Below are 20050 nucleotides of genomic sequence, written 5' to 3' on the forward strand. Positions count from 1 at the left end.
CCTCCTCTCTTGCCTCCCTTTCTATCCTTCCTGTAGCATTTGCCCTGAAACATTAAGCTGCCAGTCCTACCCATCCCTGAGCCATGTTTCCATAATTGCTATGATATCCCAGTCCCATGTTCCTAACCATGCCCTGAGTTCATCTGCCTTCCCTGTTAGGCCCCTTGCATTGAAATAAATGCAGTTTTATTTATTAGTCCTACCTTGTCCCTGCCTGCCCTGACTGTTTGACTCTCTTCTGTTCTCAACTGTACAAGTCTCAGATTGATCTCTCTCCTCACCATCTTTATTAGTCCTACCTTGTCCCTGCCTGCCCTGACTGTTTGACTCTCTTCTGTTCTCAACTGTACAAGTCTCAGATTGATCTCTCTCCTCACCATCTCCCTGGGTCCCACTTCACTAGTTTAAATCCTCCCGAGCAGCTCTAACAAATCTCCCTGCCAGTATATTAGTCTCCTTCTAATTTAGGTGCAATCCGTCCTTCTTGTACAGGTCACTTCTACCTCAAAAGAGATTCCAATGATCCAAATATGTGAATTCCTCCCCCTACACAACAGCTCCTGAGCCATGCATTCATCTGCTCTATCCTCCTATTCCTGCCCTCGCTAGCTTGTAGCACTGGGAGTAATCCAGATATTACTACTCTCGAGGACCTCCTTTATAAATTCCTGCCTAACTCTCTGTGATCACCTTTCAGAATCTCAAACTTTTCCCTTCCCATATCGTTGGTTCCAATCTGGACAATGACCTCTTGCTGGCCCCTCCCCACCTTGAGAACATTCTGCACCTTCTCTGACACGTCCTTGATCCTGACACCAGGGAAACAACACACCGTTCTGATTTTTCACTGCTGGCCACAGAAACGTCTATCTGTACCTCAGACTGGAGAGTCCCCCAATACAATTGATCGCTTGGAAGCCGACATACCCCCCCATTGCATTAGAGCCAGTCTCAATACCAGAAACTTGGCTGGCCACAGAAACGTCTATCTGTACCTCAGACTGGAGAGTCCCCCAATACAATTGATCGCTTGGAAGCCGACATACCCCCCATTGCATTAGAGCCACTCTCAATACCAGAAACTTGGCTGTTCGTGCTACGTTCCCCTGAGAATCCATCACCCCCTACATTTTCCAAAACAGCATACCTGTTTGAAATGGGTATAGCCACAGAACACACCTGTAGACTGGTTAGCAAAGTTAGATCACATGGAATACAGGAAGAACTAGCCATTTGGATACAGAACTGACTCAAGGTAGAAGACAGAGGGTAGTGGTGGAGGATTGTTTTTCAGACTAGAGGCCTGTGACCAATGGTGTGCCACAAGGGTTGGTGTTGGGTCCACTGTTGTTGTCATTTATATAATGATTTGGATGTGAGCACAGGAGATATGGTTAGTAAATTTGCAAATGACATCAAAATTGGAGGGGTATTGGACAGCCAAGAAGATTACTTCAGATTACAATGGGATCTTGACCAAATGGGCCAATGGGCTGAGAAGTGGCAGATGGAGTTTAACTTAAATAAATGTGAAGTGCTGCATTTTGGAAAGGCAAATCAGGGCAGGACTTATACACTTAATGGTAAGGCCCTGAGGAGTGTGGCTGAACCTTGGAGTGCAGATTCATAGCTCCTTGAAAGTAAAGTCATAGATAGATAGGGAAGTGAAGGTAAGCTTGCCTTTATTGGTGAGTGCATTGAGTTTGGAGGGTAGTTTTGTGGCTGTACAGGAAATTGGTTTGACTACTTTTGGGGTATTGTGTTCAATTCTGGTCTCCCTGCTATAGGAAGGATGTTATGAAACCTGAAGGAGTTCAGAAAAGATTTAGAAGGATATTGTCAGGTTTGGAGGGTTTGAGCTATAGGGTAAGGTTGAATAGGCAGGGGCTAGATTAGAGTGGTGCTGGAAAAGCACAGCAGGTCAGGTAGCATCTGAGGAACAGGAAAATTGACGTTTCGGGCAAAAGCCCTTTATCAGGAATAGACAGGGGCTGAATAGGCAGGGGCTATGTTCCCCTAGAGCATCGGAGGCTGAGGGGTGGCCTACAGAAGTGCCTGGAATGAACTGCCAAAGGAAGTGGTGAAGGCTGGTACAATTACAAAATTTAAAAGGCAACTGGATGGATATATGATTAGGAAGGGTTTAGAGGGATATGGGCCAAGTGATGGCAAATGGGACTAGATTAATTTAGGATATCTGGTCGACATGGATGGGTTGGACTGAAGGGTTTGTTTCCACGCTGTATATCTCTATGACCATGACTAAGAGACAAGGGAGAACCACCCACCAATTACTGACCTGCTCACCTGTGATGTCTCACTTTGGTTTTGTTGAACCAGATCCCCACCCCTTGCTCTGTCTCTTTCTGGGACTTCTGTGCTCACTGTTCCTTTCAGTATCACTGCTACTACTCTCAAGTCCCACACAGCTCCCCCTCCCCAGATCTATCAGTGTCTGGGACCTCTCTACTTTCCCTGATTCAATCTCCATGGCTCCACACAGTGTCAGCACCTATATCAGATGGACACCAATAATTAGACTCCCTGTTAGCCTGAGCAGTAACCACATATCCCGGGAGCTCAGATTTTCATTCTTATTTGGGATAGAAGCATCTTAGCTGGGCCCACGCTTGGTACTCAATCACCCTGGTGAAAGGGAAGCTGGACTGCCTTCCTGCAGTCCATGTGGTGTAGGAACAGCCATGTGCTGTTAGTGTGAGAATTCCAGGGTTATTCCAGGGAATTCCAGTGATAATTTCGCCATCCAGGGCAGAATTACTTACACGAGAATGATTACTTGATGTTTCTGTTTTCTCCTGAGAACGATCTCTTGCCAGTTTCGCTGCCTCTTTAACTTCCTGAAATTTCTCGGCAAACTGCAAAACAGTTCATTTGAGTTATGGAGTGTTTGGAACTTTGTAATATTTAAAAGGGAATACATGATGCAGGAGTCACAGACAATTAAATATAGCAAAAGCTTCAGATTCCATCACAGCAGCTGTACAACCAATGAGCCAATCCCAATCGCAATCATTCTCTTTACAAATCCCATTGAACCCATTTATTCTGTAACTTGGGTATTCGCAGTCTTGAAAACATTTACTGACCACCTAAACTTTTCTGTTATTCTAAAACAATCTGAATTCTTTACACCCTCTGCCCTCACAAAGAGTAAAAGCACTTCCATGACCACAATTTCAGTTCCTCCCTGGCCAGTTCCTCCCATGCCACAAAACTGGGGTACAGCCAGTGTGGTATTGTTATTCAAGAAGGGAAGAATGGATAACCCAGGAAACTATAGGTCAATAAATCTGAACTCAATGATGAGGAAACTATTGAAGGCAATTCTGAGGGGAAGAATTAACCTGCACTTGGAGAGGCAGCGATTAATCAAGAATAGTCAGCCGGTTTTGTTAAGGGGAGGTCATGTCTAACCAACTTGCTTGAATTTTTCAAAGAGAAAACCAGGTGTATCGATGAGGGCAATACATTTGACATAGTCTACTTGGACTTCAATGCAGTCAGAAGTCACACAACATGAGGTTATAGTCCATCAGGTTTATTCGAAATCACACAAGCTTGCAGAGCTCTAAAATCTTGTGATTTCAAATAAACCTGTTGAACTATAACCTGGTGTTGTGTGACTTCCGACTTGGTCCACCCCAGTCCAACACCAGCATCTCCACATTATTGATTTCAGCAAGGCTTTTGAAAAGTCCCACATGGGAGACTTAAAGCAAAAGTAAGAGCCCATTGGATCCAAGGAAGTTTGGCTAATTGGATCCAGATAGGGCTGAGTGGCAAGGCGCAGAGGGTGATGGTCAAGGAATGTTTTTGTGTTTGGAATTCTGTGTCCAGTTGGGTCCCACGGGGATCACTGTTGGGGCCCTTGCTATTTGTGGTATATATAAACAATTTAGACTTGAATGGAGGAGGGTCAGTCGGTAAGTTTGCCGATGACAATTGGTGGGCTGGCAACTAGTGAGGCGGATATTCTTAGATTACAGGAGGGTATAGACAGGCCGGTCAGTTGGACTGATCGATCCAGATTAATGTGAGGTGATGCATTTTGGCAGGTCAAAGGAAGAAAGGGAATACATGATGAATAGTAGGACCCTGGGAAGCACTGAGAATCAGAGTGTACGTGTCCACCAGTCCCTTCATTTATTGAGACAGCTGGATAAAATGGTTAAGACAACATGTAGGATATTTGCTTTTATTAGTCGAGGCATAGAGATTATGTGGGAGCTGGACAAAACACTCATTAAGCTGTTCTTAGAGTATTGAGTGCAGTTCTGGAATCCACGTTACAGGAGGGATGTAATAGCACTGGGAGGGTGCAGAGGAGATTTACCAGGATGTTGCCTAGTCTGGAGAGTTTCAGTTATGAAGAGAAATTGGTCAGACTTGGGATTGTTTTCCTTAGAGCACAGGAGACAGAAAGAATATGATTATGATGCGTAAAATGATGAGGGGAAGCGATAGGGTCGACAGCAAGCAATCTTTCCCCTTGGTGTAGGGATTGATGATCAGGGGCATAGATATAAGGAAAGGGGAAGAAGGTTTACAGGAGATATAAGGAAAAACCATCTCACCCAGAGGCTGGTGGGAATTGGAACTCACTGCCTATGAGGGTGGTAGAGGCAAACAGTCCCTCAGCATTTAAGAAGTATTTAGATTCACACTTGTGATGTCAAGGCAATGGCCAAGTGCTAGGAGATGGGATTAAAACAGTCAGGTGGTTGTTGTTGACCAGTGCAAACATGATGGACCGAAGGGCCTCATTCTGTGCTGTCGATCTTGATGACTGTCTGGCAACCTGCCAAATATCTTGTCAGTTTGCATCTCCTCCCCCTCTCTCTCTCACACTCACATATATGCCAGACAGTCATCGAGATCTACAGCACAGAATGAAGCCCTTCAGCCCATCATGTTTGCACTGGTCAACAACCACCTGACTGTTTTAATCCCATCTCCTAGCACTTGGCTCATTGCCTTGACATCACAAGTGTGAATCTAAATACCTCTTAAATGCTGAGGGACTGTCTGCCTCTACCACCCTCACAGCCACCACCCTCACAGTCATCATCCTCATACTTACCCCTCCCTCCAATACCTTCCCTCACACTTACATCAATCAACCCTCACTCCCCCTCTCCACAGACCCTTCAACACCCCCATCTAATCTTTACTGATGCATCTTTATCTCCTGCGCACCCCCCCAGCTCCCCCCATACCCCATCCTCACTCTCTGTCCCTCACACCTCTCTACCCCATCCCCTGACCCTCTCTCACCTCTCCACCGAAGTCAGATTCCTACCTTGGTTAATTGTTGCTCAGAAGAGAATCCCAGCCCGAAGACAGTGTTTGCTCGGCTGTCTGCCCACTGCCCAAACTTCTGTGAGGTTTTTGTGAAGGTCATGTTTGGGGTGACAGTGCTATTTATAATTACCTGGCAGAGAGGTACAGAGAAAATCCCATCAAGACTAAAACTTCAAAACAGAAAATGATTGCAAGTTGTTTTTCTGTGCTCATTCCTTCACATTCAATTTCTTACCTCAGTGCCAGCCTCCAGGTTACTGTCACCTTGTTCCAATTGACCAGCACCAGGTTACCAGTGTCAGTCTCAACTATCTCCTTCCCTGCCTCTCAGTTACTTTTCATTCTACCCCCATCAGGATTTAGGCACAAGAATCCAAGTGAAGAAAAGGGAATATCAATATATGCAATATCAGGAGACGGTGGGCTTGGTTGGACAACAGTTCAAACGGAAATGCAGCAGAAACTATTAAATGTCAATCTTATTTAGCTGATTAAACTCAGACCATGCAAGTTTGGGCAAGGTGTTGCCATGGCGAAAGCAGTAAGGGTCAATTGTTGCCATATACTTTCAATGAAAAATATTAAATATAGACAATTCCTTTTGCCTACAAAGAACAGAGCCCCATGTGTGTATAACTGCAGCTTCCAGCACACATAAATGCACCTTGCTGCAAGTCTGACTCATAGTCATATCATGGTTTCCAGAGTGTAGTCATGATTATTTAGTAAATGCTGTCCCATTTCAGAATCTCATCTAATGTTTAACATAATGTATGTTGAGTTTTAACAGACATTGGTTGACTGAGTATGGTCATCATACTGCCTGCTGCGGACCAAAACTCTACACAATACTCCTTCTGATGAAGGAAAGCATGCCGTATGCCTTCTTGACCACTCTATTGGCCTGCATTGCCACCTTCAGGGAACAATGGACCTGAACACCCAGAACTCTCTGTACATCAATTTCCCCAGGACTTTTGCATTTACCATAGAGTTCACTCTAGAATTGGATCTTCCAAAATGCATTACCTCACATTTGCCCAGATTGAACTCCATCTGCCATTTCTCCGCCCAACTCTCCAATCTATCTAGATTCTGATGTATTCTCTGACAGTCCCCCTCACTATCTGCTACTCCACCAATCTTAATGTCATCTGCAAACTTGCTAATCAGACCACTCAAACCTTCCTCCAAATTATTTATGTATGTCACAAACACCAGTGGTCCCAGCACGGATCCCTGTGGAACACCACTGGTCACAGTTCTCCATTTTGAGAAACTCCCTTCCACTACTACTCTCTGCCTCCTCTACCATCCAGCCAGTTCTCTAACCATCTAGCTAGCACACATTGGACTCGATGCTACTTCACCTTCTCCATCAGTCTACCATGGGAACCTTATAAAACGCCTTACTGAAGTTCATATATATGACATCTACAGCCCTTCCCTCGTCAATCAATTTTGTCACTTCCTCAAAGAGTTCTACTAAGTTAGTAAGACATGACCTTCCCTGCACAAAACCATGCTGCCCATCACTGATAAGCCCATTTTCTTCCAAATGTAAATAGATCCTATACCTCAGTATCTTCTCCAGTAGCTTCCCAACCACTGACGTCAGGCTCACTGGTCTATAATTATCTGGATTATCCTTGCTACCCTACTTAAACAAGGGGACACCATTAGCAATTTTCCAGTCCTCTGGGACCTCACCTGTGTTCAAGGATATCTGGTAAGGCCCCAGCTGTTTCCTGTCTCACTTCCCTCAGTAACCTGGGGTAGATCCCGTCGGACCCGAAGACTTGTACACCTTAATGTCTTTTTGAATACCCAACACTTCCTCCCACCTTATGCCGACTTGACAGAGAGTAATCAAACATCTATTCCTCACCTCAACTTGTGTCATGTCCCTCTCCTCTGTGAATACCAATGCAAACGTACTCATTAAGAATCTCACCCATTTTCTTACTCCACACATAACCTTCCTCCTTTGTCCTTGAGTGGGCCAACCTTTTCTCTAGTTACCCTCTTGCGCCTTATATATGAATAAAAGGCTTTTGGACTTTCCTTAACCCTGTTTGCTAAAGATATTTCATGACCACTTTTAGCCCTCTTAATTCCTCATTTCAAATTGATCCTACATTCCCAATATTCTTCCAAAGCTTCATCTGTTTTTGGTCACCTAGACCTTATGTACACTTCCTTTTCCTCCTCGCGAGACTCACAATTTCACCTGTCATCTATGGTTCCTTAATCTTGCCATTTCTATCCCTCATTTGCACAGGGACATATCTGTGCTGCACTCTAATCAACCGCTCTTTAAAAGCTTCCCGAATATTAAATGCGGATATACCCTCAAACAGCTGCTCCCAATCCACATTCCCCAGCTCCTGCCAAATGTTGCTATAGTTGGCCTTCCCCCAGTTTAGCACTCTTCCTTTAGGACCACTCTCGTCTTTGTCCATGAGTATTCTAAAACTTACGGAATTGAGATCACTATTCCCAAAGTAATCCCCCACTGAAACTTCAACCACCTGGCCGGGCCCATTCCCCAACACTGGGGTCTAATGTGGCCTCTTCCCAAACCGGACTACTTACATACTGATCTAGAAAACCCTCCTGGATGCTTCGTACAAATTCTTCCCAGTCAATGTTGGGAAAATTAAAATCTCCCATCACCACCACCCTGTTGTTCCTACATCTTTCTATAATCAGTTTACATATTTGTACCTGTATCTCACGCTCTCTGTTGGGAGGCCTGTAGTACAGCCCCAACATTGTTACCGCACCCTTCCTGTTTCTGAGCTCTGCCCATATTACCTCACTGCTTGAGTCTTCCACAGTTCCCTCCTTCAGCATAGCTGTGCAGGGAAGGTCATGTCTTACTAACTTAGTAGAACTCTTTGAGGAACTGACCAGTAATGCAACTCCTCCACCCCTTTTGCCTCCCTCTCTATTCTGCCTGAAGCATGGATGTCCTGGGATATTTAATTGGAGAAAGTGAGGTCTGCAGATGCTGGAGATCAAAGTTGAAACTTTATTGCTGGAACAGCACAGCAGGTCAGGCAGCATCCAGGGAACAGGAGATTCGACGTTTCGGGCACAGGCCCTTCTTCAGGAAGGGCCTGTGCCCGAAACGTCGAATCTCCTGTTCCCTGGATGCTGCCTGACCTGCTGTGCTGTTCCAGCAATAAAGTTTCAACTGGGATATTTAATTGCCTATCTTGCCCTTCCCTCAACCAAGTCTCAGTAATAGCAATATCATCATACTCCCAGGTACTAACCCAAGCCCTAAGTTCATCTGTTTTACCTACTATACTTCTCACATTGAAACAAATGCACCTCGGACCACCAGTCCCTTTGTGTTCATCATCTGCTCCCTGCCTACTCTTCCCGTTAGTCATGCTGACTTCATTATCTAGTTCCTTACAGTCTTTAGTTACTACCTGTTTACTGACCCCTAATCTTCTCATTTGGTTCCCATCCACCTGCCACATTGGTTTCAACCCTCTCCAACAGCGTTACAAAAGCACCCCGAGAACACTGGCTCCAGTCCGCTCCAGGTACAGACCATCCAATTTGTAATAGTCCCACCTTCCCCAGAACGGGTCCTAATGTCCCAAAAATCTGAACCCCTCCCTCCTGCACCATCTCTCAAGCCACTCATTCATCCTGCCCATTCTTTCATTTCTACTCTGACTAGCACGTGACACTGGTAGCAATCCTGAGATTATTACCTCTGAGGTCCTACTTTTTAACTTGGCTCCTAACTCCCTAAATTCTGCTTGTAGGACCTTATTCCATTTATTACCTATATAACTGGTGCCTATATGCACCACAACAGCTGTCGAAATCAAGATCAGATTATCAGTTGTGTTTGTGTGTGATTAATTTTCATATGTTGTAAGTAACATATATTCAAACATATATTCCCAAGAACAGGGAATCTGTCCATACATTGTGCCTTTTAAATTGAGCACAGGGTTACAAAGATTGTCGATCCCTATTACATTTCCCATTAGAGAATCTGACCAATCAGAGTTGACCTGCATGGTCCCAGATACTTCAGCTAACAAGGGTTAATAGTTCACAACTTCTGTCACTTCCCTATTTTGATATTCTATTCTCTTTGAAACTGAAGGCCAACATTTCACTTGCCTTGCCTATTACTTGCTGAACTTACATACCAGTCTTTGTCCCAGTGTTTGCAGTCTTTCTTCACTTAAATAATATTCAGCTCCTTTCTTTTTCCTGCCAAATTGCCCATTATTTTCCATCTGCCAACATTTTGCAAATTCACTGTCTAAATTCTTCTGCTGACTTTGTATCTTTCTGACCACTTGCCTTCCCAACTGATTTTGTGCTATTTGCAAACTGGGTGATCATCTTCCTCATCCAAGTCATTAATATATATTGTAAATAATTGTGGTCCTAGCACTGATCCCAGTGTCCACTAGTTATTCACGATGGGTTACCATCCTTATCCCTCTGTTTTCTATTATTTAGGAAATCCCCTATCCATGTTAATATATTAACCTAATACTGTAGGCTCTCATTTTGTTAAGTAGCTTAATGTGTGGTGCACTATCAAATGCCTTCCGAGCAATTGAGGTAAGTGGCTAATGGTCTGTTTCAATGGTGTTGGTTGAGGAGAAACATTGTCTTGAAAACTGGGTGGGTGGCCACATTGTGGTGGTGGATAATCTGAGAGTCACTGAACAGTCAGTGTTGAATTGAACCTTGTTCCTCGACTCCAGCTTTGTTGATACAGACATTTCCATTCCACCAATTCTTAAATCCATCAAGAAAATTCCCACACTCTCATTTTTCAAGACTGATAGAAACAGGCATGGAGACAAGAGATTAAATTAAAATATTAAAAACCAGTCCATAAATTATTAATTGGTTCAGGAGGTCACAGCAATTGTCAACTTTCACCTGTGACGGACTGCACCCACTTGGAGAAGCTCTGTGGTGACTGGTCCCATGCTCAATCTGCTAGCCCATGATGAAGTTCCAGACGGTAGCACAGGCCCAGCTTCAGTCTTGGGTGTTTGCGTGGGAGAGGACAATCAACATTTGATTGCCAACAAGAGAATTTAGTGATAATTTCTTATCCTAGTGGCCTGGTAAACACACCCAAAAACTGATTCAACCATTTCCCTTCTCCTTCCCCACCCCCTCCATAAGGGCAGCTGTTAATCACCAAGCTCCCCTCTTACCGAGAACAGGCCTTACAGTGAGCAGAACAATCCCAGTCCCATCTATTTCTGCACAGAGGATGTCTGTGGTCCTCCTACTTAAATCAAACACAATTCACTGCAATTCCGCAGTATAAAGCCATTTTTAGCTTAAATATATTGCACTCCTCTGTTTGGATGTTAGCATGTAATGTGATGTAACCATGGTAACCCAACAAGAATCAAATTATTTTCAGGCACCCAGTTTTGGCCGAGTTTCTGTTCAGATTAAATCTAAACTCACCCGCAGCCTGGTGATAACTATTATTCAGCAGCTTCCAAATCATGCTGTTTTTACACAAATGCCACCTTTAATGAAACTGGAACACATACATTCGAGTATCACCATTACTGTCAAATCCTGCAGCTTCCTTGATCTCAGCCACTGGGTTTACTCTCCTACTCTCACACCCTCCACATCGCACTCGCCCCCTCCCCATTGCTCTTCCCATCATCCTCCCCACCATCGCCCTCGCCCCCTTATCCTCACCCTNNNNCGCCCTCCCCAACACCCTCGCACCCTTCCCATCACCCTCGCGCCCCTCCCGCCACCCTCGCGCTCTCCCCATCACCCTCACACCCTCCCCATCACCACACCTATCACCCTCGCGCCCTCCCTATCACCCTCGCGCCCTTCCTGTCACCCTCACGCTCTCCCCATCACCCTCGCATCCTCCCCATCACCCTTCCCATCACACTCGTGCTATCCCCATCACCCTCGCATCCTCCCCATCACCCTCATGCCCTCCCCATCACCCGTGCGCCCTCTCCATCACCCTCACAGCCACCCCATTGCCCTCCCAATTCCCATCCCAAACCCCAATTCCTAAAGTTTTGGGTAATGGGGCCGCAATTCACTGAATAGGTCAGCAGCTGGGAACAGGATCGGAGATATGGAATCAGCAACTACCAGGACAAGGTATTCCTGGGAAATACGTGAAGCTGTGAAAGGGAAATTGCAGTAAATAGAGTTCAAATTGATTCACCAGCATCTTCTCCAAGGTAACCTGGAACAGGAAAACCTTCTGGGCCTGACAGTGACACCACCCCCAACCCTGTGAACAAACACAACATTGGAAGGCCTGGGATTGGAGTTTCAAGGGTCATGGCTTCAGCTCGGATCATAGGGGTTGGGGGCAATGGGTACAGTTGGGTTGGGGAGATTTGGGACCTGGCTTCAGATCCTACCAATGGAGCTATCTACAAGGCAGAGTATGATGGAATACTCTCCACTTACCTAGATGGGTACAGCTCCAACAACACTCAAGATGCTCAACTCGCAAGATCTAGGACAAAGCAACCCCGATTGATTGGCACCACATCCACAAACATCCACTCCCTTCACCACTGATGCTCAGTAGCAGCAGTGTGTACTATCTACAAGACGCACTGCAGAAATTCACCAAAACACCTTAGCCAGCACCTTCCAAACCCATAACCACTTCCATCCAGAAGGACAAGAGCAGCAGAAACATGGGAACACCACCACCTGCAAGCTCCGTTCTCTATCAATCACCATCCTGACTTGGAAATATATTGGCGTGCCTTCACTAGGTCCTTCTGAACAGTATTGTTGGTGTGGCTACACCAAATCGAATGCAGCGGTTCAAGGCGGCACTACCTTTTCAACAGCAACAAGGATGGGCAGGAAAAGATGGCCAAGATACTGAGGTCCACATTCTGTGAAAAGAATATCGAAAAGGAATTTACTTCATTCAAAACATTAGTGGGGCTACTCTCGCCTGATGTCATTGACACTGGGACAGCAGGTTCCAAGCTCACCCACTTCAAACTGCTTCTGTTTGAGGCACACCTAGCCAGCTGCTCCCATCCAATAGATCCCCGACCCCGACCCCCACCCCGCACCCAACAGCAACAACCAACATCACGTCCTGTCCATGGGCAGTGCCAAACCCTCACCCTTCAATAATGCCAGTTCCTCACCTTGGTTCCATCCACACTAATGATGCGGTAACTGTTCCTTGTCCCATCGTAGAAATAGGAGACAGCGAGAGCCTGTTTTCCTGCCGGGACCCAGTTCTTCTTGGTGGCTGGGTCAATCTGGAAGACGTGTGCTCTGCTGGTGAAGATCGGTTGTTCTCTGTAATGAAGGAGAGGGAGAGAAGCAGCAGCCATTGAGTTGATGTTAGTTGAGATGCTGCAGAATGGAGCTGATTATGGAGCACACTTTACAGAATCAGTCTTTTCCCTGGAGACTCTGGTCAGTTTGCTCCAAGGTTCAGACTCGAAATCTTTTCCGACTCAGCATTTAGCTGCAACCCTACTCTATTACTGTCTGCACCATGTGACTGAGACATGACCTCAGAGCAGGTTCTGGTCCCATAAGTGCTCTCATTACCCATCGCTCCACAGCAACTCGACACCATTAACCCAGCAATGGCCTCTGAAAATGACCTGCAGTTGGACAGAGTCAAACAAGACCCCCATCGGACACCATGTGACTCATCACTCTCACACAAATACATCACTAGTTGCTTCCAGCTGCTGTTTATGTGAAGCTGCTGTTCAGATAAGTAAATAATTCAGATAATGAGTCAGATTATTTTCAATTCTGCACAGCATTAAATATTAACACAGAAGGAAACAGAGAGAGAGAGAGTGAGAGTGGCTGATGGTCATCACTGGGGATGCAGTGTTTCCAATGGATAACCAGCCCACCCTCAGAGGACTGCAGGGAGCCGGTCCTCCCTGTAATTAAAGGCTAAAGGTGTATGGGGGTGTGGGGGGAGAGGGAGTGTTGGGAGAGAGGGGGAGCAGTGGGCAGATAGGAGTGAGAAGGGGGTAATGAGGTACAGTACGTAACCATGATTCAACTGTTACCTCCCACACCTCTGCCAGGTGGGAACTTAGAGTTTCACACACAGGGATAGGTTAAATTGTGGCCACATTGAAGACTGGATTGGATTGGATAACGCAGAGCCAGAATTGAAGAGATATTGATACAAGGGGCCAAGGGCAGTGTTGGAGGTGACTGGAAAGAGTTGTCTGTGTGGAGAGATGGTCTGTTGTGGTAACGTCACTGGATGAGTAATCCAGAGGCCCTGGCAAATGTTTTGGGGCTATTACCAGAGGTTCAAATCCACCCCACTTCCCCACCTTTAGAAGCTGGAAATTTAAATTCAATTCATAAATCTGGAATGAAAAGCTATGTTATCATAGTTTGTTGTAAAAATCCACCTGGTTCACTAATGTCCTTTACCGAAGGAAATCGACCGTCCTTACCTGGTCTGACCTACATGTGTGACTCCAGAGCCACAGTAACATGGATGACTCTTAATTTCCCCGGAAACGGCCAATTCCAGAGATGGACTGAAAATGCTGGCCTTGTCATAGACGCTCATATCCCGGGATGGAATATTGAAAAATAAACCTGGCACAACTGTATGGGCCAGCTGGCCTGGGTGCCTGCTACAGTTACCAAACAAGATGTATCGCATCTGAAAATGTCTGCAGAGAGCGAAACACAGCAACCAACTAACACAGCACCATTCAGGACCAATGGGTGGTTGTAAATGAGCTTCACTGAGCAAGTTCTGAATTACAACTCAACAGCTGGTTAGGTGAACTGGCCATGCTAAATTGCCCATAGTGTTCAGGGATGGGTAGATTAGGTGCATTGGTCAGGGGTAAATATCAGATCATAAGGTAGGGGAATGGGCCTGGGTGGGTTACTCTTCACAGGGTCAGTGTGGACCTGTTGGGCTGAAGGGTCTGTTTCCACACTATAGGGATTCTCTCCTCCCTGCTCTCCTCCTCCCACCAGCTCCCAATCCAGAAGCAACATCAGCAACAGGATGCAGTAACTGCTGAGAGTGGGAACATTATCTCCAACTTCTATATTCCCCTGCTATCAGGAAGAGGAGCCAAGATTCCCTCTCAAAAAACACTAACGGGAATCCTAATATTAGTAGTTTAATTGAGAATGAGAAAACTTAAGAACACAGGAATGGAAATTGCTGGAGAAACTCAGCAGCTCAACAGCATCTGTGGAGTGAAAGCAGAGTTAATGTCTCAGATCCAATGACCATTTGTCAGAACTGCAACTGTGGTTCCTTGTTTTATTGTGTAAGAGCAGGAGGGGGGCATTTAATCCTTGAAGCCTGTATCAGCATTTAATAAGATCACGGTTGATATGATTGTGGTCTCAGCTCCACCTTCTTATCCACCCCTCCATGACTCTCAGCTTCCTTGACCAGGAAGAATATGGCTAACTCAGCTTTGAATACCTTCATTTACCCAACCTCCATGACTTTTTGAGAAGGAAAATTCTACTAACAACCCTCAGAGAGAAAACAAAAATCCTCATCAGCATCTTAAAAAGGAGATCTCTTATTCTTAAACTGAGTTCTAGTTCTAGTCTCACCCACAACAGGACATATGTCTGTATCCTCAGTATTAAGGCCCCTTGGGTTATTATGTTTCAATACAATCTCACAAATTCTCACAAATTCAATGGGTCCAGACCCAACCTGCCCAACCTTTCCTCACTGGAGAATTCCTTCATCCCAGGAATCAGACAAATGAATAACCTCAGAACTGTTCTAACACAAATTATATTCTTTTTCAAGTAAGGAGTCCCAAAGTATTACATTGATCCAGATGTGGACCCACCAATTTTGTAGAGCCACAGAGATGTACAGCACAGAAACAGACCCTTCGGTCCAACTTGTCCATGCTGACCAGATATCCTCAGCTAATCTAGTCCCATTTGCCAGCACTTGGCCCATATTCCTCGAAACTCTTCCTATTCATTTACCCATCCAGATGCCTTTTAAATGCTGTAATTGTACCAGACTCCATCACTTCCTCTTGCATTTCATTCCATTCATGTATCTCTGTGTGAAAACGTTGCCCCTTAGGTCCCTTTTATATCTTTCCCCTCTCATCCTAAACCTATGTCCTCTAGTTCTGGACTCCTCCACCCCAGGGAAAAGACCTTGTCTATTTATCCTATCCATGCCCCTCATGATTTTACAAACCACTATAAGATCACCCCTCAGCCAGGGAAAACAGGGAAAACAGCCCCAGCCTGTTCAGCCTCTCCATATAGCTGAAATCCTCCAACCCTGGCAACATCCTTGTAAATCTTTTCTGAATCCTTTCAAGTTTCACAACATCCTTCCGTTAGGAAGGAGACCAGAATTATTCCAAATTATTCCTCAATATTCCAACAGTGGCCTAACCAATGTCCTGTACAGCCGCAACATGACCTCCCAACTCCTGTATTCAATGCTCTGACCAATAAAGGAAAGACTACCAAAAACCTTCTTCACTATCCTATCTACCTGCAACTCTACTTTCAAGGAGCTATGAGTCTGTACTCCATGTCTCTTTGTTCAGCAACACTCCCGAGGACCTTGCCATTAAATGTATAAGTCCTGATTTGCTTTTCCAAAATGCAGCACCTCACATTTATCTGAATTAAACTCCATCCTTCGGTCCAACTTGTCCATGCTGACCAGATATCCTCAGCTAATCTAGTCCCATTTGCCAGCACTTGGCCCATATTCCTCGAAACTCTTCCTATTCATTTACCCATCCAGATGCCTTTTAAATGCTGTAATTGTACCAGACTCCATCACTTCCTCTTGCATTTCATTCCATTCATGTATCTCTGTGTGAGAACGTTGCCCCTTAGGTCCCTTTTATATCTTTCCCCTCTCATCCTAAACCTATGTCCTCTAGTTCTGGACTCCTCCACCCCAGGGAAAAGACCTTGTCTATTTATCCTATCCATGCCCCTCATGATTTTACAAACCACTATAAGATCACCCCTCAGCCAGGGAAAACAGGGAAAACAGCCCCAGCCTGTTCAGCCTCTCCATATAGCTGAAATCCTCCAACCCTGGCAACATCCTTGTAAATCTTTTCTGAATCCTTTCAAGTTTCACAACATCCTTCCGTTAGGAAGGAGACCAGAATTATTCCAAATTATTCCTCAATATTCCAACAGTGGCCTAACCAATGTCCTGTACAGCCGCAACATGACCTCCCAACTCCTGTATTCAATGCTCTGACCAATAAAGGAAAGACTACCAAAAACCTTCTTCACTATCCTATCTACCTGCAACTCTACTTTCAAGGAGCTATGAGTCTGTACTCCATGTCTCTTTGTTCAGCAACACTCCCGAGGACCTTGCCATTAAATGTATAAGTCCTGATTTGCTTTTCCAAAATGCAGCACCTCACATTTATCTGAATTAAACTCCATCTGCCACTCCTCAGCCCATTGGCCCATCTGATCCAGATCCTGTTGTAATCTGAGGTAACCCTCTTCGCTGTCCACTACATCTCCAATTTTGGTGTCATCTGTACCTCCTATATTCTATATTCCTGCACAAAAACTTATCTACTTCTTTATTTCATTCCTCTTTCAATGAACTATAACATTCTACTTGTCTTCCTAATTACTTGCTGTTGCTTTATGCTGATTTTTTTGTGATTTGAGCAAATAGGATACCCAGATGCTTCTGTACTGCAGCATTCTGCAATCTCTCTCCATTTAAATAATCTACTGTTTTTTTATTCTTCCTGTCCAAGTGAATAAGTTCATATTTTACCTCATTATACTTCATCTGCCAAATTTTTGTCCACTCACATAACTTGTCTATATCCTTTGCAGATTCCTTAGCTCCTCCAACTTTGGGGGTCATCGACAAATGTACCAAACAGCCATTCAGTCCCTGCATCCAGGTTACTGATCCTTGTGACAGTCCATTGCTTACAGTTTGGCAATCCAAAAGCAACTTTTTATGCACCCGGGGGACATAGGTTAAGGAGGAAATTCCAGGATTCTGACCCAGCAACACTTAAGAGTTTATCCTGACTTTCCACTTCCTGTTAGCTAACCAATCATCGATTCATGTTCATACATTATCCCCTATACCATGTGCTGTCAGCTTGTGTAGCAATCTTTGATGGTGTTCCTTATCAAACGCCTTTTGGAAAGCAGTCCAGGAACTTGCTCCAAAGAGAAGAACAGGACAGCCAACAGAGAGCTGGGGAACAGTGAGTAGGGAGATGGTTTAAGGTGAGCAAGGGAACAGGGGTAATAGCACATTCCTGTTCACACAGTCTCTGGTCAGTACATGAAATGCTGGGACCACATTCAAGTATGTACTCATTGCCCATTTTGTCTGATGGCTACGCACCCATTGGGGAGGGCAGAATTCCCATGTCTCTGAGATCACTTCAAGCATTTAGAACCTCTTAGTTGGAATGCTACAGTCTGCACAAGAGGGAAACTTTTGCAAGTAAAGCACTCCAGTGACCCCATGTTGTGCACTGGAAACTGATCTCTGATGCTTTGACATTGAGGATCCAGAATCTCTCAGTTGTGAGAGGGATGAAGGTCAATGCCTGGAGTTTAGCTGCCAGGAGATGCTGCAGAGACGAAAGAAATTCATTGATTCCGTCAGAGCAATTAAGGTAATAATTCTGTTCTCTCACTTGATGCTCATAAAACTATCCTCTCAACTTGCTTCACCTTGCACAATCTGCACTGAACTGCACTTCAATCCACATCCCTGAACTCATACATGCACCACTCTGGCAGCCCTCACTGCCCGACACTCACACAGAATAGAAATCTTACAAATTCTATAGTAATCATCTGACCTTGACTGATGCATTATGTAAAGACCTCATTAACCATGTATGTTTTGAAGCAGAAACCCAACGTAAGTCATGAACTTGGTTTCTATTTTGTGTCCAATTAGGGCTCTCAAATCGAGAAGCTGTTTCCTCACTCCATTATTCTAATTCATGTCCTAAAGAATTCTAGGAGAAAGGAAAGATTGTTTAGCTTATGGTCAAACCCAGTTCAGTACAAAGTCTAATTTTTAAGCAATAATGAATCTGTTTGAATCAAGATCCTAAACGTAATCTGAGTATAACTGGACAGTGAAAAGGTATAATTGCCCCTTTTCATTGACTTACGGGACAGGTAGCTGTCCCAGTCACTGCCCTGTGGTCTGATTCATGTATTGATTGGATGCTGCTGTCTCCTGCAGGAAGGGGATAGTTCATCAATGCTGACCCTCCAGTAAGGGAGAGAGAGAAAGAAACCCACACTGCTAACTGACACAGCAGTGAATCTGCGCAATAACTGCCTTTCCTGTTTGGATTCATGTATCGGACATTGGAACGTGTCTAGGAAATCTTAACAAACAGCAAAATTCACAACTGATCTTGGAGGAACCTGTTTGGGAGAGGTCACAGCACAGAAACAGGTAAGTGAATAGTTTTAAGTATAGCTTTGCTGTCAATCTACAATAGTGAGTAGAGTGGGTTCTTTCTGAAGCATATGTTTTTGGGATCTGTCTCTTGATTAAATTTTAAACATAGAAGTCAAAAGTATTAAGTTAGCCTGGAGCAGTGTTTCATAGAGTAATAAGACAGTGCTATTTTCTGGGTCTGTAGATTGGTAGGAGCAAAATTGCCTTTAGTAGAGTGATATGCTCTTTTTGTTGGATGTGGGAGTTTCCAGAGAGTTTCCAGGTTACTGAGGATTATATCTGCAATAAATGTGCGAATCAGATCGAATGGATTGGTGGAGTGACAGTTAGAGGCAATGAGGAATTTACAAGAGCTAGGGGGTGTGATGGATGGCAGTTATAGGAAGGGAGAAAAACAGCAGATACAATCAAGAGAATGGATTAACTCCAAGAAAGGTAGGAGAGGTAGGCAGGTAGAACAGGAGTCTTCTGTGGCTATCCCCATACATTATAAGTATGCTGTTTTGGAAAATGTAGGGGGTGATAGACTTTCAGGGGAATGTAGCACGGACAGCGAAGTTTCTGGTATCAAAACAGGCTCTAATGTAATGAGAGGTATGTCGGGTTCTAAGCAATCGATTATGTTAAAGGACTTTCTAGTTAGAGGCACAGACAGACATTTCTGCAGCCAGCAGCAACAAATCAGAATGGTGTGTAGCCTCCCTGCTGCCAGGGTCAAGGATGTCTCAGAGTGGGTGCAGAATGTTCTCAAGGGGGAGAGGGTACAACAGGAGGTCATTGTACATGTTGGAACTAATGACATAGGAAGGGAAAATGATGAGATTCTGAAGGGAGAATAAATAAAGTTAGGTAGGAATTTAAAAAGGAGGTCCTCGAGGGCAGTAATATCTGGATTACTCCCGGTGCTATGAGCTAGATCATTGGAATCTCTTTTGGGGTAGAAGTGACCTGTACAAGGAGGATGGATTGCACCTGAATTGGAACGGGACTAATATACTGGCAGGGAAATTTGCTAGAGCTGCTCGGGAGGATTTAAACTAGTAAGGGGAGGGGTGTGGAACCCAGGGAGATACTAAGGAAAGAGATCAATTTGAGACTGGTACAGTTGGGAAGAGGAGAGAGTCAAACAGTCAAGGCAGGCAGAGACAAAGCAGAGAATAAGGTAGGGCTGATAAATTAAACTGCATTTATTTCAATGCAAGAGGCCGAACAGGGAAGGCAGATGAACTCAGG

At 44.7% G+C, this 20050-nt stretch overlaps 1 protein-coding gene across 2 annotated transcripts in view; it reads right to left on the reverse strand.

Moving 5' to 3' along the window:
• The window catches only part of homer2 (homer scaffold protein 2), a 68126-nt gene that overhangs the window by 20799 nt on the left and 27277 nt on the right, over positions 1-20050 (reverse strand). The window contains exons 2-4 of one of the 2 annotated variants that reach the window (XM_043674592.1): positions 12504-12660; positions 5321-5452; positions 2784-2876 (exon numbers count right to left, since the gene is read on the reverse strand). In XM_043674592.1, the coding sequence (XP_043530527.1) occupies positions 2784-2876; positions 5321-5452; positions 12504-12660 (382 nt within the window). Of the gene's footprint in view, positions 1-2783; positions 2877-5320; positions 5453-12503; positions 12839-20050 lie in introns of those variants that run through there. The other variant, XM_043674591.1, reaches the window with a different exon arrangement.

This window comes from Chiloscyllium plagiosum, chromosome 32 (assembly GCF_004010195.1).
Source record: "Chiloscyllium plagiosum isolate BGI_BamShark_2017 chromosome 32, ASM401019v2, whole genome shotgun sequence".
Lineage (NCBI taxonomy): Eukaryota > Metazoa > Chordata > Chondrichthyes > Orectolobiformes > Hemiscylliidae > Chiloscyllium > Chiloscyllium plagiosum.